This window comes from Condylura cristata, unplaced genomic scaffold, assembly GCF_000260355.1.
Source record: "Condylura cristata isolate star-nosed mole 26May11 unplaced genomic scaffold, ConCri1.0 scaffold00019, whole genome shotgun sequence".
In the NCBI taxonomy this organism is placed as follows: Eukaryota; Metazoa; Chordata; class Mammalia; order Eulipotyphla; family Talpidae; genus Condylura; species Condylura cristata.
Window position 1 is genome coordinate 18,600,310 of NW_004567120.1, and position 26,139 is coordinate 18,626,448.

Consider the following 26,139-nt stretch of genomic DNA (forward strand, 5'->3'; position numbering starts at 1 on the left):
ATCTATTGGCAGCCGCTTCAGTGCCAGGTCCATCCCCAGTCCTGGAGGTGATCCACAAGGTGTGGCAGATCTCTGCTGTCTCACCCACTGCTCCCCTCAGCAGTGTACTTCATCAATCTGTCTGTTCTGCCCCCCACTCTGACTATGGTGAATCCTCTCACCGCCCTGCACCTCTGGCCTGTAACCCTGTTCTGTATACATAAATAAGTACATAAATCTTGGCTCTCCTTGGTAGTGCAGTGGGTTAAAGCACTGCATTATGAAGCTCTCCAAAGCCCCTGCAGCCTGAGTTCAGTCCTCAGACAAGGGAACTGTCCCACATGGCGCGGCAGACCTGTCCTGATCTGCCTGCTGCTTTTATCAGCAGTGTGTTTCAGTGCCTCTACCTGTTCTGCTCCCCACTCTGTCTCTGGTGAATCCTCTCACCCACCACACCTCTGGCCTATATCCCAGTTCTGTAATCATAAATAAATAGTCTTTTAAAAAATATGGCATCTACCAAAAGAAATGCCTAATTTTGTATTTTCTGCATGGGTGCATTTTCTACACCTAGCATTGTGTGAACACACACTGATATACTAACTACAGAGGAAGCAGGGAGATTTTTTAGCTGTATTCGTAAAAATCAGGGAATACTTCCTAGAAAAAAACAACACCAAAACTGAGTTTTGAAGCATGAGTTTAACTTGCCAATGAGAAAAACAAAAGACGACTATTCCAAGCAGAGAACAGCATGTAAACAAGGCATGAAGGCACATGCCATCTAACTTAATGTCACTTGAATATAGAAATGGTGGTGGAGGGTAGATTGAAGTTGTAGGAGGGAAAGCTAAACTATTACGTAGAAGTTGAACATAGGTTACAACAAGTTTGTTATGGCCACAGCATAAGGTTTCAATGAGGAAGTGATGAAAGATGAGATGGAGACTGAAGCAGGAGCCCAGTCATGAAGAACCTTTAATTCCTAGATCCAGAACTGGGGTGGGCAGAGATTAGCAATTGAGAGTCCAATCAGGAGGTTGTTGGAATGGTCCAGACAACAACAGAAGAAAACCTAACAAGAACAGCAGTGGTAAAGGTATCCTGAAGGTATCTTAGAGGTAAATGGATATAGATCCAGGACTCAGACAACTCATGTGGGCAGTGAAGGTAAGAGATGAGGCAAAGATCACAGCAGGATTTCTGACTTGGGCTATTGTGTGGGTGGATGGTAGTACCATGACCAAAGAAAAAAGAATTACAAGATCATACATTACATATTGGCTCAATTCTGTTTAAACTAAGTGAAACACAAACTTTCATCACACACACACGCACAAAAAATAAACAATAAAGATCCAACAATCTGGTGTATAATCCATGTGAGAAACATTGCCCTTTTCGCAAAGTATGCTATCTACTGGTAGGCTGGAATTAAGTTGTTCCCTAGTCCAGAAAATCGGTCACTGTCTAGATTAACACAAGGTATTGTTAGCAGCACACAATTTAGCCCTTGAATACGTATTTCCTTACTCTTCATCTTCTCAGTCAGTATTTGTTCTGTGGTAACCATTGTTCTAGGCACTGAAGTTACTGGGCTGAAAAGACAAGTATCCTGTGCTCAAGAAAAAGCAGGTAAACCTTGCTGGGAGGATAAGAGAAGGTGGTTACAAAGGAGGATAATTGATAGGTAAATGTAAATAGGGATCCATGGCTTAGATAGTAAAGGCAAAGGGAGCAAAGACTGAAGCCTTGATAAGAGTTTGCATTAGTAGTACAACAATGTCAGGGATGAAGAAGAGAGGACTATTATGAGGTTAGACTGCTAAGGGAGGACTATGTGGTACTGGGAGGGAAAGGGCCAGTATTCCACACTTAGACATTTGAACTTGATCCCATAGGGAGGGGGGACTTTTGGGGAATTATGAACAATGGAACAAAACCACTGTTCACCCAGGACAGTCTTGGTTGATAAATTATATGATCTTCCTGTTCCAAAAGCATTGTGGAAGAGGAATTGCAGAAGGCAGGGGTTAGAGATAGGTGTGGCCAGCGTAAGTATTTGGACAAGAGGTGTCTGAAGCCTGAACAGGGACATTTTTTTTGTGGGCATGGAGAGGATGGAATGAATGAGAGTGACAAGAGGCAGAATCTACAGACCTTCTTCCCTTGATTAGTTCAGAAACAGACTCTAGAACAGGAGCCATGTTAGTAAGCGACTCTTAGGAGCATTACTGAGGTGTGCAACTCCCAAAAGCAAGGTGGCCCAGAGTTATCACTTGAATGTCCTTCAACGTGTCTACTTGAGAAGCTTCACTCTTATTCCCCAGAGGCTGCAATGGCCCAGGCATTTTCTGCACACATTTGAGCACTGCACTGAAGATGCCATGCCAACTTAATTTAGATTATTCTGAGTGGGGGCAATTATTGATCCTCTGAGTGTGGGGTTGATATTCTGAAATAGCAAAACCGATATTGCTTTCCAGAGCCAAACATGGCTTCTGAACTTACTCCACATGTTTGAATCATAACAGTGTGGGTGATTCCTAATACTTTAGCATAATATAATGGTTAACAAAATGTAAAATTAGACATATAAATTACAAAAATCACAAGGGAACATTGCTCTATTTATCATACACGCTAGCATCATAAGATTTGGTGTTAAAGAGAAACTAATCAGTCAACTTCAATCTCTTTCTTTCTCCTTTATCCCTCTCTACTCCCTCCCCAACAGGAAGCATTGTCAGTGTTGGTGACCCAAAGAAGAAATACACAAGATTTGAAAAAATTGGTCAAGGGTAAGTTTTTTTTTTTTAATATCAAGTATGATCACTAGAGACACAATTTAAAATTCGGTAACAGCTTGGCATTCTGATAATTATGCTTCTCATTTTCTGATAATTAACTTGGAGGTGCTTCCTGCTAGAATCTTCACTATTTGGGACCTGACAGTGTAAAGCATTCTTAACGAGTATGTCTTTAAATGGAAAGTGAGACAAGATTTAGGTGCAAGACTCCCATATACCAGGTACCAAGATGGTTTCCCAAGTTCTACTGGTTAAGACAAGGGCTAGCAAAGAAGGGATCCAGCCAGTGTCTCTGCAAAATTATGCTAGCATGCAGTCAATAGTCTGTCTTCTGATAAGAAAATATAGTACGTAAAGTGCTTTACTGCTTTTCCTGGGAATCTGAAATTCAGAAAATTCTATATTGTATAGAAACTTGACTAGTGTTCATAATTTGTGTATTTTCTTTTGTTTTTCTAGCTTTTGTACTAAAGTGGGTTTTTGGAATTGCCAACTTATCTTGGAAAGTAAGAGAAAAAATATTCATTACACATTTTGGGTAGAATTTAAAGGGGTACTTGTAAGTCTTGTGCCTAGTGGGAATTAAGGTAAGAAGACTGAGAGGGTGGTAGAAACTATTGAAGAAATATGTGGCTGCATATCCTCTTACAGTAGAACTTTCTAGGATACTAAATGATATTCCCTTTTATGCTTGTGCTCCTGTCACTGTACTTTGACTTCCTCATACATAATAGAAGTGTTCCTTCTAGCGACAACCCCATCACCTAACAAGTCAAATAGTGATTCTGCTCATTGCTCTGGGACAGTGCTTTCCAAGAGGATAGCCACTAGCCTTATGTGGCTGTGGAACACTTGACATGTGTCTAGTGAAAATAAACTATTTGGATTAATTTAATTTTTTTGCACATTTATTGAGTACCAAGCACTGTGCTAGGTACTAGAGAAAAGAGAAGTGTAATCATGGTGTGGGCCCTTAGGAAACTTGGTCTACAGTGATAGAAGCTTCACCAAAGGTTACAATAGGTTCAGGGTACACATTGAGGGCTTAAACACTTCACCTACGTGCAGCACAGCACAGGCTTCATTTATTTCCTTCTTAACCTTTGATGAGCTGGTCTTTATTTACCTAAGTACGGAAGCCATACTTTCTCAAGTTCACATTCAAACCTCATCTCAATGTCTTCTTGCCCAAATGGTAAACTCCACAGGGCAGTTTCAAAACACATCATTATTATAAAAAGAGACTTGGAAAGCATCATTCTAAATCTTTACCTGCCAATATAGTAACCACTGGCTACATGTGGCAATTGAGGTTATGAGATGTGATTAATCCAGGTTGAGATATGTATCTGATTTTAAAAACTTAGTATGAGGGCCCTCCCTGGTGGTGCAATGGGTAATGATGCAGCACTGCAAGCAAGACACAGTCGCTTCTGTGCAAGTTCATTCCCAGACCCTGGAGGTGATCCACTTGGTGAGGCAGATCCTGACCCGCCTGCTGCTCCCCTCAGCAGTGTACTTCATCCATCTGCCTGTTCTGCCCTCCATTCTGTCTCTGGTGAATCCTCTATCCCTGCAACTCTGGCTTGTACCCCATTTCTGTATGCACAATACATAATAAAACTTTTAAAAATTATTTTAAAAAACTTAGTATGAAAAAAGAGGCAAAATACCTCATTAATTTTAAAATGGCTACATGTTCAAGTGATGATTATATATACTCTGTTAAATATAATGTTAAGACTAATTTCACCTTTAAAGCCTTTTTAAATATAACTCCAAGGAAATGTATAGTTCACATTATGTATCTCATGACCAATACTGCCCTATCTGTAGGCTTAAAAGGGAACTATTTATTCATAAAGTTTATTCCAGAGCTGATTTTAGATAACTGGGGAATGAGAGATGTACAACTTTTGTGTGATTGTTCATTCCACTAAGAACCAGTTGAGCCCAAAATAGCAATGGATATAAAAAGAAAAAGTAAGAGATGGAAATATCTCGGGACACCAGGTAATGAGGCAAGACTGATATTTCCAAGAACAAAGATTAGGCCAACAAGCCATTTCACATAGCAAAGAGATTTCCCCTCCTGCCTGTTATTTATTGCTTCTGATCTCTGGAGGTGCAAAAGGAAAGTTTCGTTTCTGCATACCTGCCTAAAACCTTTATAATCTCAAATGAAACAATCAAAGCAGAAATCCTACTTGCTACTGCAGAAAGGTCAATTTTTAAGCTCCCAGCAAGTACATCATTTAAAAAACTGGTGAAATCAGCAAACCAACATTTAATAGGGGTCTACTCAACTCCTCCAAGTGTATTCTTTAGTGTCTTAGCCTAGTGTTTTTGCACATAGTAGGCCCCTTAAAAAACAATTTTGTTCCATTTTGGTCAACAGCAGGAGTCCATTTAGCCAAACTTGAAGACCCACAGAGCTTCCCCTGTCTACCTCGTCCAGCTCTCAAGATTTGTTTTTCCCTCAACAAATATTTGTTGAACTAATGAAAATATTTATCTTTCTAGCTCTCCCTCTCCTCGGTGCTCTTTTATATATGAGCATTTATACATACTTGCGCCTTCTGTTTCTGTCTCTGTCTTTTTCTCAGAGTGCCTTCATGTGTTTGTTTCTCTGAATTACTTGCTCTGCCTCGCCACATCTGACTCTTTATCCCTTGGGTATTTGTGTATACTGCACATCTGTCTTAAAACTTTATATTGGCTTCACCTTCTACTGTCCATTTTCACATACACCCCCTCATACACAAAATGACCATAATATAAAATTATGCTGTATTTTTTAAAAGCATTTAAGATGTAATCTAGCAACATGATTTTTTTTTACTGTCATTTTATCTTTTATTTAATTTACTACTTTTGTAAGGGTTTCTGTTTGTTTTTAGTAGATTTTGCTGTGTTCTTAATGTTTGTAGTAAGTGAGCAAAATATTGATTTATTTCTCTCTAGAGAAAAAAAGTCATTTAAATTAATTTTCCTTTTGCTTAAATTGTTCTCAATGGATTTTTCCATGAGTTATTGGCATAAGTTAGACAAATTAGTCTCTACTTTCAATATATAGAGTTTTTATTTTCTTTTCATTAAATTTGTTTCTTTTCATTGTTTTGCTTTACCTACTATGGTGCTGACCTTCAAACTCGTGTCAGTAATCATTTGGTCTAGGAGTAATCAGTCCCAGGATTCCATTTTCCAGCTTAGGGAGCATAACAGCTTATGCTTGAGAGTTGGATTTGAAAAGAACCTCTCTATTAATCACCCTCATCTATGTGGAAAACGAAATTTTTCCAGCATGGGTTTCTGCCATCCCAGCATTCAGGCTTGGGGCCAGAGAATTGGGTTCCATCTTCTGTAAATCAAGTTTAGAATTGCATGCCTAATCATAAGTGGGGAGTTGAAGGCCAACAAATGACATTATTTCACCAGGTTTTCTGTGAATGTGTTCTATAATTGGCCACAAAATCCTGACATTTTGATCAGATATATAGTTTTTTTAAAAAAAAAGGAAGGAAGGAAAAAAGGCTTGGTCTCACTAAGTTATCATTATCTCAACACATCAAATTTGTCAGAAATATATCTGGTGGAGACCTAAGAATCTTCACTCTCTAGAAGAGTTGTATAAAGTACTTGTTTGAGAATTTGAGTAGGATGAGAAAACAAAATCAAGTATTTGTTTTCAGTCACCAGCTATCATTGGCAAGTCTGTTTGCTTCCTAAATAAGCAAGAACTAGTAACAAGGGCTGAATATACTAAAGTTGGCGGCTATCCTGCACATTTCTCACTAATATATTGGAATTCACGTTAAGGCCTTCACTTAAAGGAGGATGCATGGGAAAACAGATCCTTTTGCTCTTTCAGGTTCATAAATATTTTTTTTTCATTATAATCAAAAAAATGGTAAGGAAACAACTTAGAAGAGATGGTTTGAATCTAGTTTAACAAATAACTTTTTAGTTCAGTGAACTTTTTCTGTGTTCCTACTGTGCATAGTGCACATGCTACATCATAGTAGTTAAGAGCCGGTGTTTGGATTCACAGTGACCCAATGTGCTCTTCATTCTCCTGCTGGCTTGCTCACTCCCTCCCCTTTCTTGCTCCGTCCCACTCTCTCTCACCAGTCAACAGCAGAAAAAGGACAATCTTGTCAAGAAATAAATTCTAAGTGCTTATCTGCCCACGTTTTCCCCATACTCGTCTTCAATGTCATCTCCCCCACAAATACCTCTCTGGCTGCCTTGGCCCTAATTGATCTTTTCTGTGGCCTATTCTCCTGAATCCTAACAGTTCTTTATCTACACTGGTATGTATACACTACTTCTATCTTAACGTGTTGTGACATGGTTGAAAACCATGGAGTGATAAAAGGACACTTTTTGAAAATTTTTGAAGAAAGTGTACAGTATTCAGAACACAGATGGCAATGGGCAAGTGATTTAATCTCATTAAACATCAATTTGGTTATTCAATAATATGAATGAACATACCTCCTCAGACTGAGGAATAAAAGAGAAAGCAATTAAGTGCTTAGCACAGTACATGGCACATAATGAAGTGCTTAGTAAATGCTAGCTGTTAGGCATGAAAGATACCCACGTGTTTCTGTTATAGAGAGCAAAATACAGTCAGTATTAGAATGTGATGAATTATAAAGAGTTATAAGGACAAAGAGGAGGGATTAATCATGTACAGCCAGGAAGGGGGGATGATGCAGGATTATTAGAGGAAGTTGCATTTACATAATGAACTTGAGAAGATATAGCGGGGGCTGTGGGATGTTTTATTTAATGAAAAATGAACACTCAAACTATAGGACACATTGGCATGGCTTTCCCTGGTGCCTGCTGTGGAATCTGGTTATAGAGTAAATTCTTGACAAGTATTAAAAGATGCAGGTTTAGAAAACTAAGATTTTATTCAGCAATACCACTTCTATGGAGAGTCAAAAATCCAGGATGGCAGGGGAGTTAACAGGAAAATAACAGTAAATAGATGGGTTAGGACTATGTTGTGGGAACAAATTGAGAGACATAAGTTATATTTTTATTTGTTTTGTTACAGGGCAACCCCAATATCAGTTGGGTTGCCTGACTGTGGGTCTTCACCCATGTGTTTAAAAGGTCTTATAAGATTCACCTACAGACACTCACAAACAGATTAATAATGTGTATATTTACAAGAGAAAGGGAAAGAGAGAGAGATAAGTTGGCTAATGCATACTACCAGTTCCTCTGACTTAGAACCCCAGTAACACACTGGGAGCGGTGAAAAGCCAAAGAGACAAGCCGTGAGCCAAAAGGCCAAGAGACCCCCAAAGCCCGCATGTCTGGTTTTATAACAAGCAATGCTGCTTAACCCCACCCATGGGACCCAGCAATCCTCCATTCAGTGATGCTGGGATTTGTAATTCTGAGTCTGGAGTGGGGGGTGGAACCCACAAAACCTGTATCTGTAGAGTTCATTCAGGACATCATTTCCCCCTTACAGTTTGAATTTAATTTTTTAAAAATAATATAATTGTTTATTTTTACATCATTTTGTTCATTTTTTCATCTCAGTTGTAATCCCCATGGGCTTCCCATCACCAGATCACCCATGTGCCATCACTATAATCCAGTGCATTTCCCTCCCCCCACTGTTTTTGATCTCACACCCCACTCCACCCCCATAAAATGTCTCTGGTCTGTAACTGTTCATTATTATTTTCTCGCCTGGTCAGTTATACTCCTGCTATGAGTGAAACCATCCGGTATTTTTCCTTTTCTTTCTGGCTTATTTCACAAAGCATGATCTTTTCCAGCTCCATCCATGTTGCTGCAAAAGGCATGTATTTATTTATTTTTTGGTTGCTGAATAATATTCCATGTGTATATGTACCACATCTTTTTAATCCAGTCATCCACTTTTGGGCATTTGGGTTGTTTCCATGTCTTTCCAATTGTAAATAAAGCAGCAATAAACATGGGGATGCAGGTATCTTTTTGAATCAGTGTTTTTATGTCTTTTGGGTAGATACCTAGGAGTGGGATTGCTGGGTCATATGGAAGCTCCATTTTTATGAATTTAATTTTTTAAAATCAGTAGTAACTGGACATGGTAAATCATTCAGAAGATAGTGAAAAGTTGCCTTCAACTTCCAGTAATTGTTACTGGTTTTTTATATAAAACTTTTTTAAAAGATTTATTTATTTCTGAATACAGAGCTGGGGTACAGGCCAGAGTTGCGGGGGCCGTAAGAGGCTTCACCCGAGACAGAGTGGAGAGCAGGCAGGATGATTGATGAAGTACACTGCTGAGAGGAGCAGTGGGCGGGTCAGGAGAGATATGCCACGCCATGTGGTCACCTCCAGGGCAGGGATCGAACTCATGCTGAAGTGGCTTTAGCTTCTTAGTGCTGTGCTTTAACCCGCTGCGCCACCAGGGAGGGCCTGTTTTGTGGTTATTTTTAACACAAGTAGTGACTATTTCTGTTCTGTGTCATTGTCTAAGAGATGGTTCCATGTCACTGCCCCATTCTTTTTAATAATGTGCAGTGTTTTGTTGCCAATATAGAACATAATATATTTCATCACACTCCCAATAATAGACATTTAATTTCTGATGTTTTGCTATTATAAACCAGTCTTCAATGAAGACCCTTACAGATAAGCAATCTCAGGCAGATTTAACTTAAAATATGTTCCCAAAAGTGGAGTTATTATGTAAAAAGTTATGGTTTTTTTTAAGTCAAAGCCTTTCATGAAACAAGATGTTTAGACAGAATATATTTCTGTAACTTTTATTACAATATACTGTTAAAAAGTGTCCTATTTTTGTGTGATTTATTTATGCATACAATAAAGTTAGCCTGCAAACTGGGGTGCAGGCTAGAGGTCTGGGTGTGGGGTGAGATGATTCACAAAAGACAATGGGGAGCAGAACTGGCAGATCTACTAAAATACACTACTGAGAAGAGCAGTGGGTGAGACAGGAAAAGTTCTGCTGTGCCATGGGGTCAGCTCCCTGGCCAAGGATTGAATTTGTGCTTCAGGTGCTGCAGATAGTTTCATAGTGCTGAGATTTAACCCCTTGCGCCATTAGGGAGGCCCTAATTGTTTTTGTTTTTATTATCAGTTGTTCACCTGTTACTGTTTCTAATTTATAAGTCAAACTTTTTCATATGTATGTTTAGGAAAAAACATAGTGTTGATAGTGTTTGGTACTATCTGTGGTTTCAGGCATCCTGTGGGTATTGTTAGAATGTATCCCCAGCAGAGAAGGAGGGAATCACTGTGTGAAAATACCTATTTGCCTACATCTTTGCAAACAGGGCTGTATTCACGCACTTGGCATTAAAGTACTGTAATAATAACCCATCCTAACACTGATTTTCAAAAGGGCAATTTATATAAGAAAGGAACTGTAAACAGTAAGTAGTGTAGTGAAACAAGAGGCTATCCTGAAAAATCCATCGGTTATACTGGTACTGTGCCAAAGTATCTGTTGCATGGCATTGCTCTTTGTAAAATTATGTAAGCCTTATAGCTAAATTTGACAGGAAGGGACAATAGGAATGTTGCTTGAAATTATTTTCTTCCTATGCATGAAGATGTGTTATCAGCCAAAGTAATTTTGTTTAGCATCTCGATTTTTTTTTATTTTTGCCAATCTTTTCATTATGTAGAATGCTAATATTGCCAAATCATCGGTAATTACAAACTTTTTTTTTTTTTGCAGTCTCATTCTCTGTGCCCCTAAATAAGTAAGGTTTGATAAAATAAATACTCGTGTTAGGTTTTTTTTTTTTTTTTTTAGCTTTATCTCCACAATTGTTTCTCTCACTCTGATATGAAGAGGGTCCCTTTATTTTAACATGAAGTTTCCATATGGAAGATGAATTGTTTTGAAACTTAATTCTGAAAGGACTTGATAAATAACAGCTTGTTTAGAGACTCCGGCAAAGCAAAATACAACATAGAAACCAGGGATAAGTACTGAAAATAAAACCTCTGACTTGGTTTTCTTTGTTCAAGAAAATACAGGCAAGAACAGAGGTGGTGTCTAGTATGCTTACAGAAGTGATTTCAAAAGTATTTGCTTCCTCATCAGATCTATTTTGGGCCTTACAAGGTAGAACACTGCTATGAGGCACTAAATAGATGCAGTCTGAGCTTTATAATAAGGCTTTGTGAAAGAGAATGGAAATACATTAGCATCTGTGAAGAACAGTGTTTATGGAGCAATGGAAGATGCTCTTTGTTCTACTTAATGCTCTTAAATGCACTGTGTTGTGTGCTGTCCCTTGTAAAGAAAGATGATGCCACTCAATCAGCCACCATGAACAGAGTTTGCACTTTGAGTTGTTTTTTCCAGCCATAGTAATGTGCTTGTATAAAGCCACCCATCCGCTCCCCCCTTTCCTGTCTAGGCCCTCTTGAAACCCATGGCACACACTGGCAAACAGCTGCTCAGACTTAATGCTAGCGTGAGTGGCTGAGAGTTATCTGGCATTTCCAGAGATTAAGCCCTGTAAATGTGGCCTCATTATCACTGAACTATATAACCCACTGAGCACCCCACACCATAATGTGTTACAGCTCTATTTAAAATTAGATGACCATGAATACTCTGGGAAAAGTCAAGCCCTAAGAAACAGAAAATTCCCCATTGTCATTTATAATCCTAGTTACTAAAGACTCTACCACCTGGTATATAATATAGCCATGTTTTTTGTATTTCGAAATATAGTATGATAAGATTTTTACATAGCTTTTTTTTTTAAATGCAGTGGTGCATTTTTGAGAGGCAAATTACACAAAACACTCTAAGATCCTTTCTGGAAGGAGTGACTGTGTGTAGTGCTAACTCTGGTCATCACTATTCCTGAGCCCTAAAGTTCATATGATGCCACATACATGTACATGTGTGGTAGTGTTGAGCAGTATAATATCTAGCATTTTCATGTTTTAGTATATGAATATAGCAAGACTATTTCTTGGAGGGGACTACAAGTACTTCCTGTAGCTTGAATATTCAACAAAAGATAAAGTTCAGGCCTAAGAATCCATTCTAGGTCCAGGGTTCTCTTGGCCACATGATCATTCAGAAGCTGAGTCAGAAAACAGAACAGTCTTGCAAGACTACACCAAAGGTATCAAACACACCAAGTCTCGGGGGTAAACTCAATGGCTCATGAAGGCCACATGGACCAGGTGAGCAGAAAATTGGAGACACGGGAATACATTGGGGCAGTGCTTCAGCAGAGTAGACACATGGACTTTGGGATGTAACATACTCACACTTGGCGTTGTTGTAAAAATGCTAATGATGTATAATAGCACACAAAGTGATGCTTAACAGCATAGCGTTTGGACTCAGGTGTCTTTTTTGTTGTTGTTTGGCTGCTGAGAAAGCATGTGACCTTTGAGTTACATGCTTAACATTTCTTAGTTCCATTTCCTCACTTGTAAAACGAGGAGAATAGAGCCTACCTCATTTTGTATCAGGTGAGCATTAGAGAGTTGTATTTAGTGAGATCATTCATTTACAGAGAACAGGCAGAAAGTACAGTCTAAATAAACAATCTACCCTTTTTTAGCAGCAATGTGGCAGTAGGAGGAGTAAATTTAAAAAATAGCCATCCTCAGGGAGATTAAATCTCTGACTGTGACCTCATTAGCACCAGATTTATACTTGTAAATCTCTAAATGTGAATATTCCCTTCTGGCTCCCTCTCTCATTCCCACCTTGACTCCCATTGAGACCTAGTCCACTTCCAATTTTCTGTCTCTCCTAGGCTGCCCAAACATACTACCCTGCCCTTCTTTCCTTCCTCTAATCCATTTCTTTGCTGAAATAAGAATGATTTATCTTTATTATAAGTTGCTGCTTTGGCAACTACTCTAGATAATGACTCGACACAGATTCTTAATAGGAAATTTCAAAAACTGATGAAGATGGCTGGTAATTAAATTAACTTGTCTTGGGAGTAAAAGGGAAAAATATCAAATTGTTTCTTCCTAGAGTCTTTGGGCTATATGCCAGTGTTTCCATTTGAGTATTAAGTGGTTGGCCAGGTCAGGAAGAAACTGTTGAGAAAGCATCCAATGTGATGTCAAGGACCCTGCCATACTCATCACTCTGCAATTAATGATGAGGCCTAATGGTTGAACAATCTATTGTTTTAATTTTCTTGAACAATGGTATAAATTAACTGAAAGATATCTTGCTCAAAGGAGACTTTCGTTACTTACTAGTTGTATCATTTCGGGCAAAGCCCTCCTAATATCTGGGTTTGAGATTTGTCATCTGTAAAATGAAGGTTAAACTGGATATCTCCCTTTTACCCTTGAGTCCGAATAATGCATGATTTCTTTATACCATCTTAGGGGTTGAAGTTTGGAATAAACAAAATATCTATTGTAAATAAATTATTCTCTGGACAGCAATCCAGCTTCAGTATAGATTGAATGGAGGGATAATAGAAATCATTCTAATTAAGTGTCATAAAAATCATATTGAAAATGTTGGCCATTTTAGCACACCCACCCCAATATACCAGAGAATTAGGAGTATAACTTCCATCATTTTTTTTCTGTGATTTCTGGCATCCTTATGTCCTAGAGTGCTATGCATTAATGACTTCTTCTATCAAAGTAATTGATTGTTTTTTCTGAGATGCTATAGCATACCCCAGGCTATTGCAAAACTCATCTTTGGGGAATCGGTGTGATAGCTTATGGGCACAAATACTGTTTCTTGGGAATATACATTAGTGTGTACTGTGCTTCACTTATTACAGGGAGAATGCTCCCAACTTCCCCTTCAAGGATCCCACCAATTGCTTGCCTTTGTGATCTCTAGGTTATGAATAACTATTAAGCTATCAAAAGTTTATTTCTCAAACTTTATTAAGGATAATATATGTAACTGCTGCTTCAGGCTTTTGATCTACGTGATAAAGAATGTAATCACAAGTTGATGTAATTCTAGCTGAAAGGAAATATGTGATATTTAATTAGTTTCATCTTAAGTAAACAATGAACTTCTATCATGAATTCAAAGCATCAAACTTTCTTGAAATCTCCCTGATACTGAAAAAAGATTCCTAGTGGTTCACAGACTTCAATTTGGGAATGTAATGAATGTATTTGGGGACAATGAAACTAATAATTGCTGTTTTGGCTAATATTTATTGAATAAACATACAATGTATATTATATAAATGTAAATGTCAGGATTAACTCTTTAATCCTGAACTACAGAGAGGTTAAAAAAGTACCTAGCCGGCCCTCCCTGGTGGCGCAGCGGGTTAAAGCACAGTACTGAGAATCTGAAGCCACTTCTGCATGAGTTCGATTCCCGCCTGCAGCCTGCCCCGGAGGAGACCACATGGCGAGCCAGACCTCTCCTGACCCGCCCGCTGCTCCCCTCAGCAGTGTACTTCGTAGATCTGCCTGTTCTGCTCCCCACTCTGTCTCTGGTGAAGCCTCTCACCGCCCCTGAGCCTCTGGCCTGTACCCCAGTTCTGTATGCACAAATAAATAAATAAATCTTTAAAAAAAAAAAAAAAAAGTACCTAGCCAGGATTTCACAACTAGTGATCTGATGGGGTTTGAAGCTGGGGGAGACTGGAGCAGAGGGATAAGAACTACTGTTCTTAACCAATCTTTGGGGAAAGTATTTTTTTAAAGGATGAATAAGAGCAGAAAAGAGATTTACATAGATACCAGTTGAATCCTAAGTTGTTGGAATGTGGAAAGGCAATGGACTGGGGTGCAGAGACATTGTAAAGATTGCTAAGATAGAGGTAGAGGCAGGGATTTTGATATGCATATTTTAATATGCTTATTTGTACCTGATTTTGCGTGTTTGAGCTGAGGATCCAACAATAGTAGAAGTTGGGACAACCACTAACTTACTGAATTACAAATGTCTAAATACACAGTGTGGGGGTGGAAAAAGTCGAGTGTAGGAGGATAGCAATATTTTCAGTATGGAAACAAGTGTTGTGGTGGCGAGGGAAATGGCTCCCGTTAAACAATCGCATGCATTCATTAAGTGAGGAGAAAAATTCATTTTTGAGTTAATAACCAATGTTCTAGAGTTTCAAGGTCTTTAAACCTCTGTGGATTAGGGATTTGTGGCAATTCTATACCACTGAGTGCCATAAAACCCAGGATATTGGGATTCCAAGGTTAGGACTCTAGCAATTTTAAGACAACGAAATGCCGAGGAGCCTGACATGAAAAACTAAGGACTTGAAAGGTAAAGCTCTGGAGATGTTAAACACTAATCCTCCTTGCCTGCCAAGTCAATCACAGGGTTTGCCCCAGGACAGTGGAAATGGGCTTGGAGGTGGGGGGCAGAGGTGTCAAATAAGGGGAAAGTCATCTGGGCAGGAATTTGGGGACTCTTCCATCCTAGGTCTAACTGGAGCAGTTTCCATTTTGTGTCGGGGATTTCTATATATAGTTTCATTTAATGAAGGCATTCTAAAACCCAAAGAAAGAGGTAAAAACTACCTCACCCAGGAAAAGTAGACATGAAACCTCTAAAAAGTGTTCTAGTACCCTGAGCTTTTTAAAGATGGGGACAGAAATCTGTAAGAATATTTTGGATGGGAGATTGACTGGGGCCAAATAAATTGCTCAGTGAATCAGTCATCTTTGCTGAAACCAACAGCAGAAACAGCTACAAATGATCCTAGCAATTACCACATTAGGGCTTCCTCTCATCTGGGTAGAGGGCTAAATACTTTCAAAGAATCTTATTCTGCTAGTAATTTGCTCAGGGCTCACACCGCTGAAATAGCACATTAAGTCCAAGATACCCATTCCTCTAAACGCAGGCAATTATGAGTTCAGAAGAAGGAGTTAAAGACAGGCTCCTGGTATCAGGACTGTTTGAGAGCTGATGCCTAGAGGAAAGAAAAGGTATTTTTGCAATTGCATGCTTGCTTGCAAACACTTCTATAAGCTTATTCATTCGTCAAATACTTGGTGAGTACTAAACCCAGAATATCAAGCATACAACATTGAGAGACTTATTTGTTTGATATTAGCCTTCAACCTAAGTAGTTTCTGAAGTTACCAAATCCTGGGTTAGGTGACACCTAATGACTGTGATTTTTCAGTCTAGTTTCAGATGATACTTAAATACCCACACAGAATGACAAGGGCTGTAGAGTTTGCAGATTCTAGATCATAGAATAGAAGCACCTTAAAAATAAAGTTGCCCGGCCCTCCCTGGTGGCGCAGCAGGTTAAAGCACAGCACTGAGAATCTAAAGCCGCTTCCGCATGAGTTCGATTCCCGCCTGCCCCGGAGGTGACCACATGGCGTGGCAGACCTCTCCTGACCCGCCCGCTGCTCCCCTCAGCAGTGTACTTCCTCGATCTGCCTGTTCTGCTCCCCACTCTGTCTCTGGTGAAGCCTCTCACCACCCCTGAGCCTCTGGCCTGTACCCCAGTTCTGTATGCAAAAATAAATAAATCTTAAAAAAATAAATAAATAAAATAAAGTTGCCCATTTCCTATATTTCACAGGTCAGACAGTCAAATGGACTTGAGTAAACTATACAACCTTAGGCAGGTTAGTTAACTCTCTGATTCTCAGTTCCTTCACCTGTAAGGAAGTACGGCACGTACTTACATAAGGTTAACTTGTAAGAGCTTCCTAGGACAGGGTCTGATAGGCACAGCATGCTCAATGTATGCTTACCATTATAGAAATCACTGTTTTCCGTAAGGAGACTGAAACACAAAGGGGGAAGTGACTAGCCTAAGGTCACATTAATGATGTTAGGGCAAATATTGGAACTCTTATCTCTGTTTAAGGGAGTCTCGGATATTCCTTTTTATTAACTAGGAGTGGGGACTGTAAACTTGTAGGCCTCTGCTCTGAGAAATATTTTGACTCATCCAGGATGCAGAATAGTACTTAATTGCAAAGCAATGACTGGCCAAAGGAAAGAAATTCTTGACTCCAAAAACAAAACAAGAAAGGATAAATAGCAAGGGGAAAATGACAATTATCAGGACGTTTAGAGAGCAGTGTTAGAGCATTGCAATGCTTGAACAGATCTCTATCCTAATTCCTTTATTCACTATAAACATTTCGATGAAATTGACTATGTCTGTTTTCTTGGGGTTGGGGTTGGGGCCGATAAGGTAGTTCAGAATGTACATGGGTTTTACCTAAAGTGACTGGGAATTTAGCTTTACTAGCCAATTTCTGTTTGCAATGCAAGGGGACCCTGTGATTGAACCAAGTGTGAGTGCCACCAAGATCGTAGCAACTGTTTAAAAATTTAGCAAAGTAGAAAAAAGATGACTCAAGAGTAAAGCCACATTGTTACTACATCCTATGGTGACATATCACTAAAAGGACTGATTTGTCAGATGAAGATTTTCTTAAGAATTGGAAATATGAAAAAAAAAAAGAATTGGAAATATGTGAAAATGCCACTGTGGAGGCCACAAATGAAGATTAATTTATAGTTGCCTCAGCCAAAGGTTACATAGTCTTCTTAAGTATAATCAGTATTGATTGTTGCAATGCCAAGCAATATTCCAGGAATTTCCCAAAAGAAGTCAGGCCACATGCACAACCACCGGAAAATTTGACAGAGTTCTTAGCCCCTCAAAAGATGTTTTTTAATTGTTGCAGGTGCAATTACTATATAAAGTGGCTGCTCTTTTTTTTTTTTTTTACTTCATCCTTTAATCTTGGGTTGGTGTGTTTCCCTGAAAATAATGCAGTCTATTGATCACACTGATTGCTCACCTATTTGATAATTTTCCCCTTCACAGGGCATCAGGTACCGTTTATACAGCACTTGACATTGCAACAGGACAAGAAGTAAGTACTAACATTTAATCCTGATTTTAATTTTCTTTTATTCACATTGATCAGTTTTCCTCTTTGATGGCATCTATGCATAAAGAAATGGGTAGCACTGTGCTGACATGGGGATTTACTTCATTGGTGTCCAAAATATCTAAAGTGGCTGGTTTACTCACGTTTGAGCAAATTGAGAGGCTGTGGTTTGGTGGACTAGTGACTCAAAGAGGCTAGTCAGAGTGTTGGCCTCACTGTATCAGCCAAATAATATGTGTGTGTTCAGTCTAATTATTGTAATTAATTCTCATCTTCCCATCTTTCAGGTGGCCATAAAGCAGATGAACCTTCAGCAGCAGCCCAAAAAGGAATTAATTATTAATGAAATTTTGGTCATGAGGGAAAATAAGAACCCCAATATTGTTAATTATTTAGATAGGTAAGTGTGTTCTCTCATTGTGTATTTGTTTTCTTTTGGGGAAACCATTTTCTTGGCAAGTTATTTGATATCTGATGTCTGTTCTGCAATTTCTTAAATGTACAGAAGAGTTATTTCTACTGCTAATTTATACCCACTTACCTTCTTCTACTTATCAGACATTTGAAGACCTATTTCTAAATGTGAGCCGTTTCAGTGGTTTCCTTTTGAGGATCCTGACTCTGTTTTGGCAGGAAACACAAACACTTGCAGGAGACAGTGGCAGTGTTTTAAGTTTCAAGTGTGTGCTGGGAGCCAGCACAGTCTCTAGGTGTCTAATGAAGAAGGCTGGCTACAATGGCCTTGCTTTAATGGGTGCTTTGTGATTAGCTGACAGTAAGGCCTAGCTAGGGATTGAGACTTTAATCTCAAACCTTTTTCGTAGACCAGATAATTAATGTCTCTTTCATCGCTAGTATTAGCAGAGGGTTATAAATAGGCATTTAAAGACAGCACTAACTCTTCACTGAAGCTAACATCTGTGTCATTCAATAGCAGTAAGTGTTTGTTTAGCACCACTGTGCTGTGTACTGGGGTGGGGGAAGAGTTCAAAAGAAGTAAGACTATGTATACGACCTCAGTCAACTTAAGGTCTTGCTTTCTGTGTTTTGTTCCAGGTAGGCCAGGATTACACAAGTAGGAGGAAAGGGCTGAGGGAAGGAGGGTCAGATTTCACAGTTGAACTTAGTGTTTCATAAAGTATCGTAGCCTTAACTGCAATAGAGTACAAGAGAGTGAACTGGGATCTATCTGTTCTTGTAATTTTGTAAAGTATATATAGTATACTAGATAAAGCATACTATATATATATATATATATATATATATATATATATATACATACATACACACACATACATATAGTATATAGTATATCTATAGTATACTATATACATGTATATATATGTATATATACATATACCAATTTCTAGGCTGCTCTGCATAACTATTAAGATGGAATCTGTGGATTTTCATTTTAAATAAACTTCCCAGTTATAGACACAGCATTTTAAGCACAACTGGACAGAAAAGTCTTCCTTCGCATTGATGTGGGTATTAGGTCAGGGTGGAATCACAGAGATCAATTTTCTTTAATTCCCCTCTCTTGCTGAACAAAGGAAAGCAAAACCTGATAATATGATTCAAGTGCTTTCTGACTCCCTACATGGTGTGAATTTGCTTGAATCTTAGGGCTCTGGTGACCTTCCTCCCCAATTTGAACACTTGAGTTATGTCCCTCAGTAGCTATTTGAAAATAATGGCCATGGCACAACTAACTTCTGTCAGAACTGAGATTTCAGCACATTAATTTAATTGCAAACATGAGTATCTTTGATTCAGTGACTGCTTCAAAATATTTGGTAGATAAATGCAGACACCAGGGACCAGTTAAGTCCACAAAGTCAAGATGATGGCTTGAGCTAGTCAAAAAAAGCTACCCAGTGACCCTGTTCGTTCAAACTAGTTTTATAATGGAATGACTGACAGCTACCAATCAACAGATGTCTTTATGCTGTTTTTCTTCCTCCATGGTACAGTCAACTCTGATGATCCTTTGAGTTTTCCATTCATATCTCTACTAATGCTAATGAAATTTCTAATTATAACTATAATTGATATTTTCCTCTGGCAGGATATGGCCAAATGCAGAGACTAACAGTAATTTGCCTTCTCAACAGAGACTCCCTACTTCCTTAGGTCTGAATAAAAATCTTTCTCTTTTCGTGTTGTAGCTACTTAGTGGGTGATGAACTATGGGTAGTCATGGAATACTTGGCTGGTGGCTCTTTGACTGATGTGGTAACAGAGACCTGTATGGATGAAGGACAGATAGCGGCTGTCTGCAGAGAGGTAAGAAATTAGTATTTCTAGAGGCTCTGAACACCAAAATGGGCAGTTTTTCAAAATCTCTGATTATTCAGAATGTTGTTTACATCAAAGGTACAACAGTACATCTTTCCTCCTGAAAAAACATTGGTGAGACTAAATCCAGTTTAAATCCTAACCTAATAGCCTGCCCCCTGCATCTTCATCCCCAGTGCTTTGTTTATTTTGGTTGTCTTTCTGTGGACCTCTCTCAGTCTCATGCTATTCATGGGAGAACATGTTTACGCCTGCATGCTATTGTCTCTGTGAACCTGGAAAACAGGGGAACTTCTTTCTGGTTTGTGGAAAGTTTTATGTGGGAGTTCTTTTGTCCTGAATGTGCAATGTGAGCCATGTAAGGTACAGGCCACATCATTATTCCATCATTATCTAGAAGGCAAGTTACATAGAACAATGCAGACATCCTCTGTAGCCCAGCAATCAGTCTGTGTTTCTGCCTTTTTTCCTATAACAGTTTCAAGCTAAAGATATTTTATTATATTAATTACTTGCTGTATTAAATGCATTCCTCACTGGAGTCTCACCTTGGGTATTACCCCTGACCCTGTTCTTGTGATTGAGGTTTTCTGTAGGCAGGAAGTAGGAGCTCTGACCCACAGAAGCTTGAAAACCAATGATAGGGAAACAACACCAGATCATCTTTCCTTGTTTTTCGTCTTCAACTATTCACTTAAATTTCCTCTTTCCTTAACTATCCTCTAATCCCCATTTCCTTTTCCCAAAACACACATATCTACTTGAAACACAAGTATTTTATATTCACATAATAAATCAAACATAATGTTCAGGGAAATACTTAAGCCCAATTCTGTGGTACCCAATTTTTAGTGTTGCCATACAAAGCTGTTGCCAAACAAATACCTATTGTTACTTCATAGCTGAAAGGGTTTCCCAGACCTGGCTGTTCATCAGAAATAGCTTGTTTTAAATACATATTCCTGTATTCCACTCCAGACGTACTAAATCAAATAATACCATACACACAGAAACTTACTACATCTTTGAAAGAACAAACTGATCCATAGCCTCCAGCTAACTTGGCCAAAGTATAATTATGCGAATGGTTAATTGGTACGCATGAACAACCCAGGGCTACTTAACACATTTCATGTCCTCATCTGACTAAGGAACCTTCCAATGTATAATGTAGCATCACTGACATCCATGTGATGTGATTTTAAATGGTGTTACATTTAGTATCCTTTTTCACTTGCCAACACCCAATGATATATATATATATATATATATATATATATACCCTTGCCTAAAGTTTATGTAGAAAAGAAACCAAAAAGTTTTTAATTCTTTGTGATATAATTAGAGCTTTTTTTTTTTTTTCTGCTTAAATAGTGCCTGCAAGCTTTGGATTTCTTACACTCAAACCAAGTGATCCATAGAGACATAAAGAGTGACAATATACTCCTTGGGATGGATGGCTCTGTTAAATTGAGTAGGTATTTTGATTTCAGATGGTGTTTTGAGGGAGTATTGGGGATATTCTCCTGTGCCATGGTCTATCTTGACAAAATAATGATGACTGAATGTGATTGATTTGAAAGCATTTAGAGCCCAGTCTGAAGTCAGGAATGTTTCTGACTCTGTGATCCTTCAGTTCATGACCAGAGTTTTGGATTTAATGTTTCAGATTTTCTAGTGACCTTCATCTGCTGAAGATATGTACCTAATTAGGAAACTGAAAAATCCTGAAAGTTGGCAGGGACCATAATGAGGGGAGAAACAAATGAAGGTCTGGTCAAAATGACATCATATCAGTTGTTTCAGATCCTTTCAAAATTAGGACCAGCTGGGCCATCCATTAACAAAAGCATATGAGATGTGCAGTTAGGACGGTAGAGCCATGTCTGCATGCAAGTTTTGTAAAGGAAAAAGAACTTAAGAGGATCATCACTCATTTTTCTTCTCTATAGCTGATTTTGGTTTCTGTGCTCAAATCACCCCTGAGCAAAGTAAACGAAGCACTATGGTGGGCACGCCCTACTGGATGGCCCCTGAGGTGGTGACGAGAAAAGCCTACGGCCCGAAGGTTGATATCTGGTCACTGGGAATTATGGCAATCGAGATGGTGGAAGGTGAACCCCCTTACCTTAATGAAAATCCACTCAGGGTAAGTCAAAAGGAAACTCAGGTACTTCATCCCCAGGGAAGCGAAAAGGCCTCTGCTAAGAAAGGTTCCAATGGGCTCTTCCCTGGAGCAAGTGCATTAAACACTGCCAGTTACAATTTCCACAGTTCTTTTGACTTTTTTTTCAGTTTATCTCAATATATCTCAAAAGTTTTCTCAATTGTTCTGATCAGTATTTCTAATGGCACGTATCTTTAAATTCTGTGGTGTGATTTCCTACTGTTTAAAAGAATGTAGCTTTTTAAAAAAACAAGCTGTAGGAAAACATATTTTTATAAATGTCATGGTTAAATGATCTATCTAGGAAACACTTGCTTTGTAATTGCTTTAACAAAGTAAATAAATGTCTTTCCAGAACAGCTATAATTTTTGTAAATTAGATTTTATTTCATTATCAGTAATGATTTATTGAGCAACAACATTTTGGTGGCTATTGAATGGAACACAAGATAGACACAGAGCCAGCCTGGTGAAATCACAAAACTTAATTAGGCTGTCAAGCAGAAAATGAATGAAACTAGTTTGTGTTGGTAACTAAGTTTCTACTTCAGAGTCACAAGTTAGATCCTTATACCATCCGGTTACCTCCACAAAGAGAAGAACTCCATTCCATGGCCTAATGCCACCATCTTTACTCAGTGCCTGTTGATCATGAGAGGGAGAGGCAAAGGAGTGTGAAAGAGATACTAGCTCAGTTCTGAAGTGAGCTCTTCCACTTTCTGTAGCTTAAGGGTGAGCCAGGAACCATGGGTGAGGGTGAGTGTGAGTGTGTGTGTGTGTGTGTGTGTGTGTGATCACATTTTTGAAAAAAAATTTAATTCTACTCTTAAAACTCATGCAGCATGTCAATGCCAGAGATATCTTGCATATCATTAGCACTAGACCTAAGATTGAATTTGTCCCTTGATATATGCAAGCCATTTTCCTTAGTTGTTACATGTTAAACTTATAAATTTTCAAGCCAAATATGTGTGGCTTTTCTGCATATATGTAAAGGGGCCTCCAAGCTCATTGTCTAGTTCTTTTTGCAGTTGAACAGTTTGCATTTGGGAGCTGCGTTCTCCATGCATGGAAGACACAGCTTCATCCTCTCCTCCTTGTAACTCCTTTTGAGTACTTGTCCTCTTGTCCTAATCCCTACATTGATTAAAAAAAAAACAAGAGATAGGAATGAATGCCCTAATGAATGCTATGGGCTATTGCTCGCTCTCATGAAACAATCTGGAAGTGAGATGTGTGCATTGATTAGCTGAGTGGAAGAGAAGGGGCATTTTCCCACCATTTATGGGTCAGCCCTCCATGAATTTAATCAAGCCTACCCCTGACCTGTGGACCAGCGCATCAGGGTAATTACTTGGGTTTGTCCTTATTATTTAACCACATTTGCCCATTAAGACATAGCAGTGAAAGAACACATTAAGCCTCTTGTTTCCATGGATTTCCTCCTTCAGGTCCTCGGAGTTTGGAGGCACTAAATGGATTATGGCTAGTTTGTTTTCTGCCTTCTAATGACTAATTTACAACCTGCAGAATTTAAGGATTAAACAAATGGCTCTGTAAAGCAATGGGTCTCAGTAACGCATTTATTGCCTTCTTCAGTTTCCCAATTAGAATTGATCGCTCTTGAGCTAGGCGGTTGTTGAAAAACAAGGAAATAAGTTTTAATCTTCGTAGGCATCTTCTAGCCTGGGATTAGAACTCATAATTAACAACTTGTCTCTTGGAACTCATAGCTGTATATCTAAGCAAGTATTTGCAGATTAACAAACCACCAAATTGAGGAAGCCAACATTATAACAAAAAAGAGCCCTTGGGAAGACCACCCAGCTGAATTCCACAGATAAGATTTGCTCTAACTTTGCTCATTACTCTCATGTGTGACCAACTTCCAAGGAATCAGTGAACAAGGCTGTAGTGAGGCCAGCCCTCAGCCTCTCTGAGCTGCCAGATGCCACAAGTACTTTAACTTTGATTTTAAATGTGGTGCACTCTTGTTCTCTGAAAGGAAGCACAATGTCTCAGGTTATATGTCCTTATTTGGGGCTAGAAGTGGACAATCACTGAAACCATGGGGAACTTGGAAAGGAAAAGCTTGTGTTTTCTTGGACCCTAGTGATGGGCCCATACATGGGAAAATAGAAAATCACTGGGCTTCAGGAAAGGTATGAAAGACAACAAGGTTAGCCTTCCCCTTTTAAAAATATTTTTCAGTACCGCCACCTGTCCACCACTTTAGGCTTTGAGGAAGAAAGAAGCGGAAGGAAGACAGTGCTAGACAGTAGCATGGTGATGTGAAAACATCCCATCCATGTTGATTTCATTGCATCCTGGCTCCCTAACCCTTATACAAGCTCTTTAACCTTCAGCAAGTCACATTTGTAAGTCTGTTTTCGCTGTGTGCCGTAGGGATAATATCTATCTTATGGGGTTACTAAAGGAATGAACTAGTGCCTTAGAGTGTCTGGCTAATTATAGGAAACACACACACACATGGTTATATAGGAATATAGAGTGGGAAAGGAGAAGGAAAAAAGAATCCTTAGAGTGCCTTTTTCCCATTCAGGAAGGCAGGTGGGACTCCCCACTTTATCCTAATACTTCCCCTTCACTTTGGCTACACACCTGTCCACCCAAGAAGTAGAGAGTTCTGACAGTGCAGTACATATGACCATGAACAGGAAAAGTGAAAGTCTGGGACAATACATTTGAAGGTTGTCTGTGTTTAACTGTGGCTTTGTGTCTTTGTTGTGTCAGTTACAATTGAGCAAATTGTCTATGAATATTGCCTGTTGAACATTCCTGCTGCAAGGAATTACTGATTTTTTGTCTACTTGTATAGCGGTTGGGAATTTTTAAATGTGAATTGCTCAGTACTAATTAACGTAACTTGCTCATGAAATGCCTCATAAAGGTCACAGAGTTATTAACTGTACTTATGTTATGAGGTTGGTACCCTTCCAGAGACAGAGAGGAGACAAGCTTTTAACTATCCCCTACTGCCTGAAGTCTTTACACTCAAAATAATTGGCCTTGAGCATGTTGTTCTGTGACCCATGGACATATTTTTCAAAGCCGCCAATAATAAAGTGCCTTGTTTTGTTTGCCAAATTGACTCGGGTTAATATAGAACTTTTTTTGTGACAATGCAAATCAAATGTTGGTGCTCTGCTCATCTCAGATTTTGTTAATTGAAGACATATTTTTTTAAAACCTGTGATTATAGTGACCTGATTCTAAATGAGGGATTACAATAATTTCATAAAATCATTCTTTGGCTTTTTTTTTTTCTCTCAACATCCAGAGAGTGCCTTTTTTATTAACTTTGCATTCACACATAATGGAGCTGTTCTTGTCAGTGAGTCTTGATGGAATTTGGTATTTGGGAAATGTCTCAGCAACATCCAATTGACGTCTTTATTACACCCTGTGGCTAGAACCCTTTCTTAATGTATGATTTTCTAAACTTTTATACGAGTTGAACTGTAAGTTCTCACTCTGCCCTTGTTTTAAGCATCTGTGAAACTATCAGCAACAGACCTCTTAATGATGAAAAGGATGTGTCTTACCATGTGCACCAGGGATCCTATACCAGTGGTTTTCTTCTTTATATATTTGCATCATCGTGGAGCTTAAGAACCAGTGATGCCAGATTCTCTCACTGGATTAGACCAAATGCGAAGCTCTATGACAAACCCTTTACAGAATGCATCCAGACCAGCAAACAATTCATCAGTCCTCTTTCAGAATGGTTGTTCAACCAGAAAACAGGATGCTATCATTCTGCCCACACTTTATCATTTCACCTTTTAAAATGTCATGTATAACTGTCAAGACTTTGTTGAAAATCCTGATGCATTCTATGGCATTCTGATTTACCGGTCCAGTTAAAAAGCAACAACAAGAAAAGGCATTAACTCAGCATCTGTTTCCACAATATACCATTTTATTTCTCAATGTTGTTTCTCCCAGGTTCTGAGTACGTGGCACACATTTATGGTAATAAAGCCATCAATC

At 38.8% G+C, this 26,139-nt stretch overlaps 1 protein-coding gene across 5 annotated transcripts in view; it reads left to right on the forward strand.

Annotated features, from left to right (window-relative positions):
• PAK3 (p21 protein (Cdc42/Rac)-activated kinase 3) overlaps nt 1–26,139 on the forward strand; it is a 227,842-nt gene that overhangs the window by 182,936 nt on the left and 18,767 nt on the right. For all 5 annotated transcript variants that reach the window (XM_004685713.2, XM_004685712.2, XM_012727145.1 and 2 more), the window contains 6 exons: nt 2,717–2,780; nt 17,591–17,639; nt 17,945–18,057; nt 19,829–19,946; nt 21,333–21,432; nt 21,911–22,107. In XM_004685713.2, the coding sequence (XP_004685770.1) occupies nt 2,717–2,780; nt 17,591–17,639; nt 17,945–18,057; nt 19,829–19,946; nt 21,333–21,432; nt 21,911–22,107 (641 nt within the window). The remainder of the gene's footprint in view (nt 1–2,716; nt 2,781–17,590; nt 17,640–17,944; nt 18,058–19,828; nt 19,947–21,332; nt 21,433–21,910; nt 22,108–26,139) is intronic.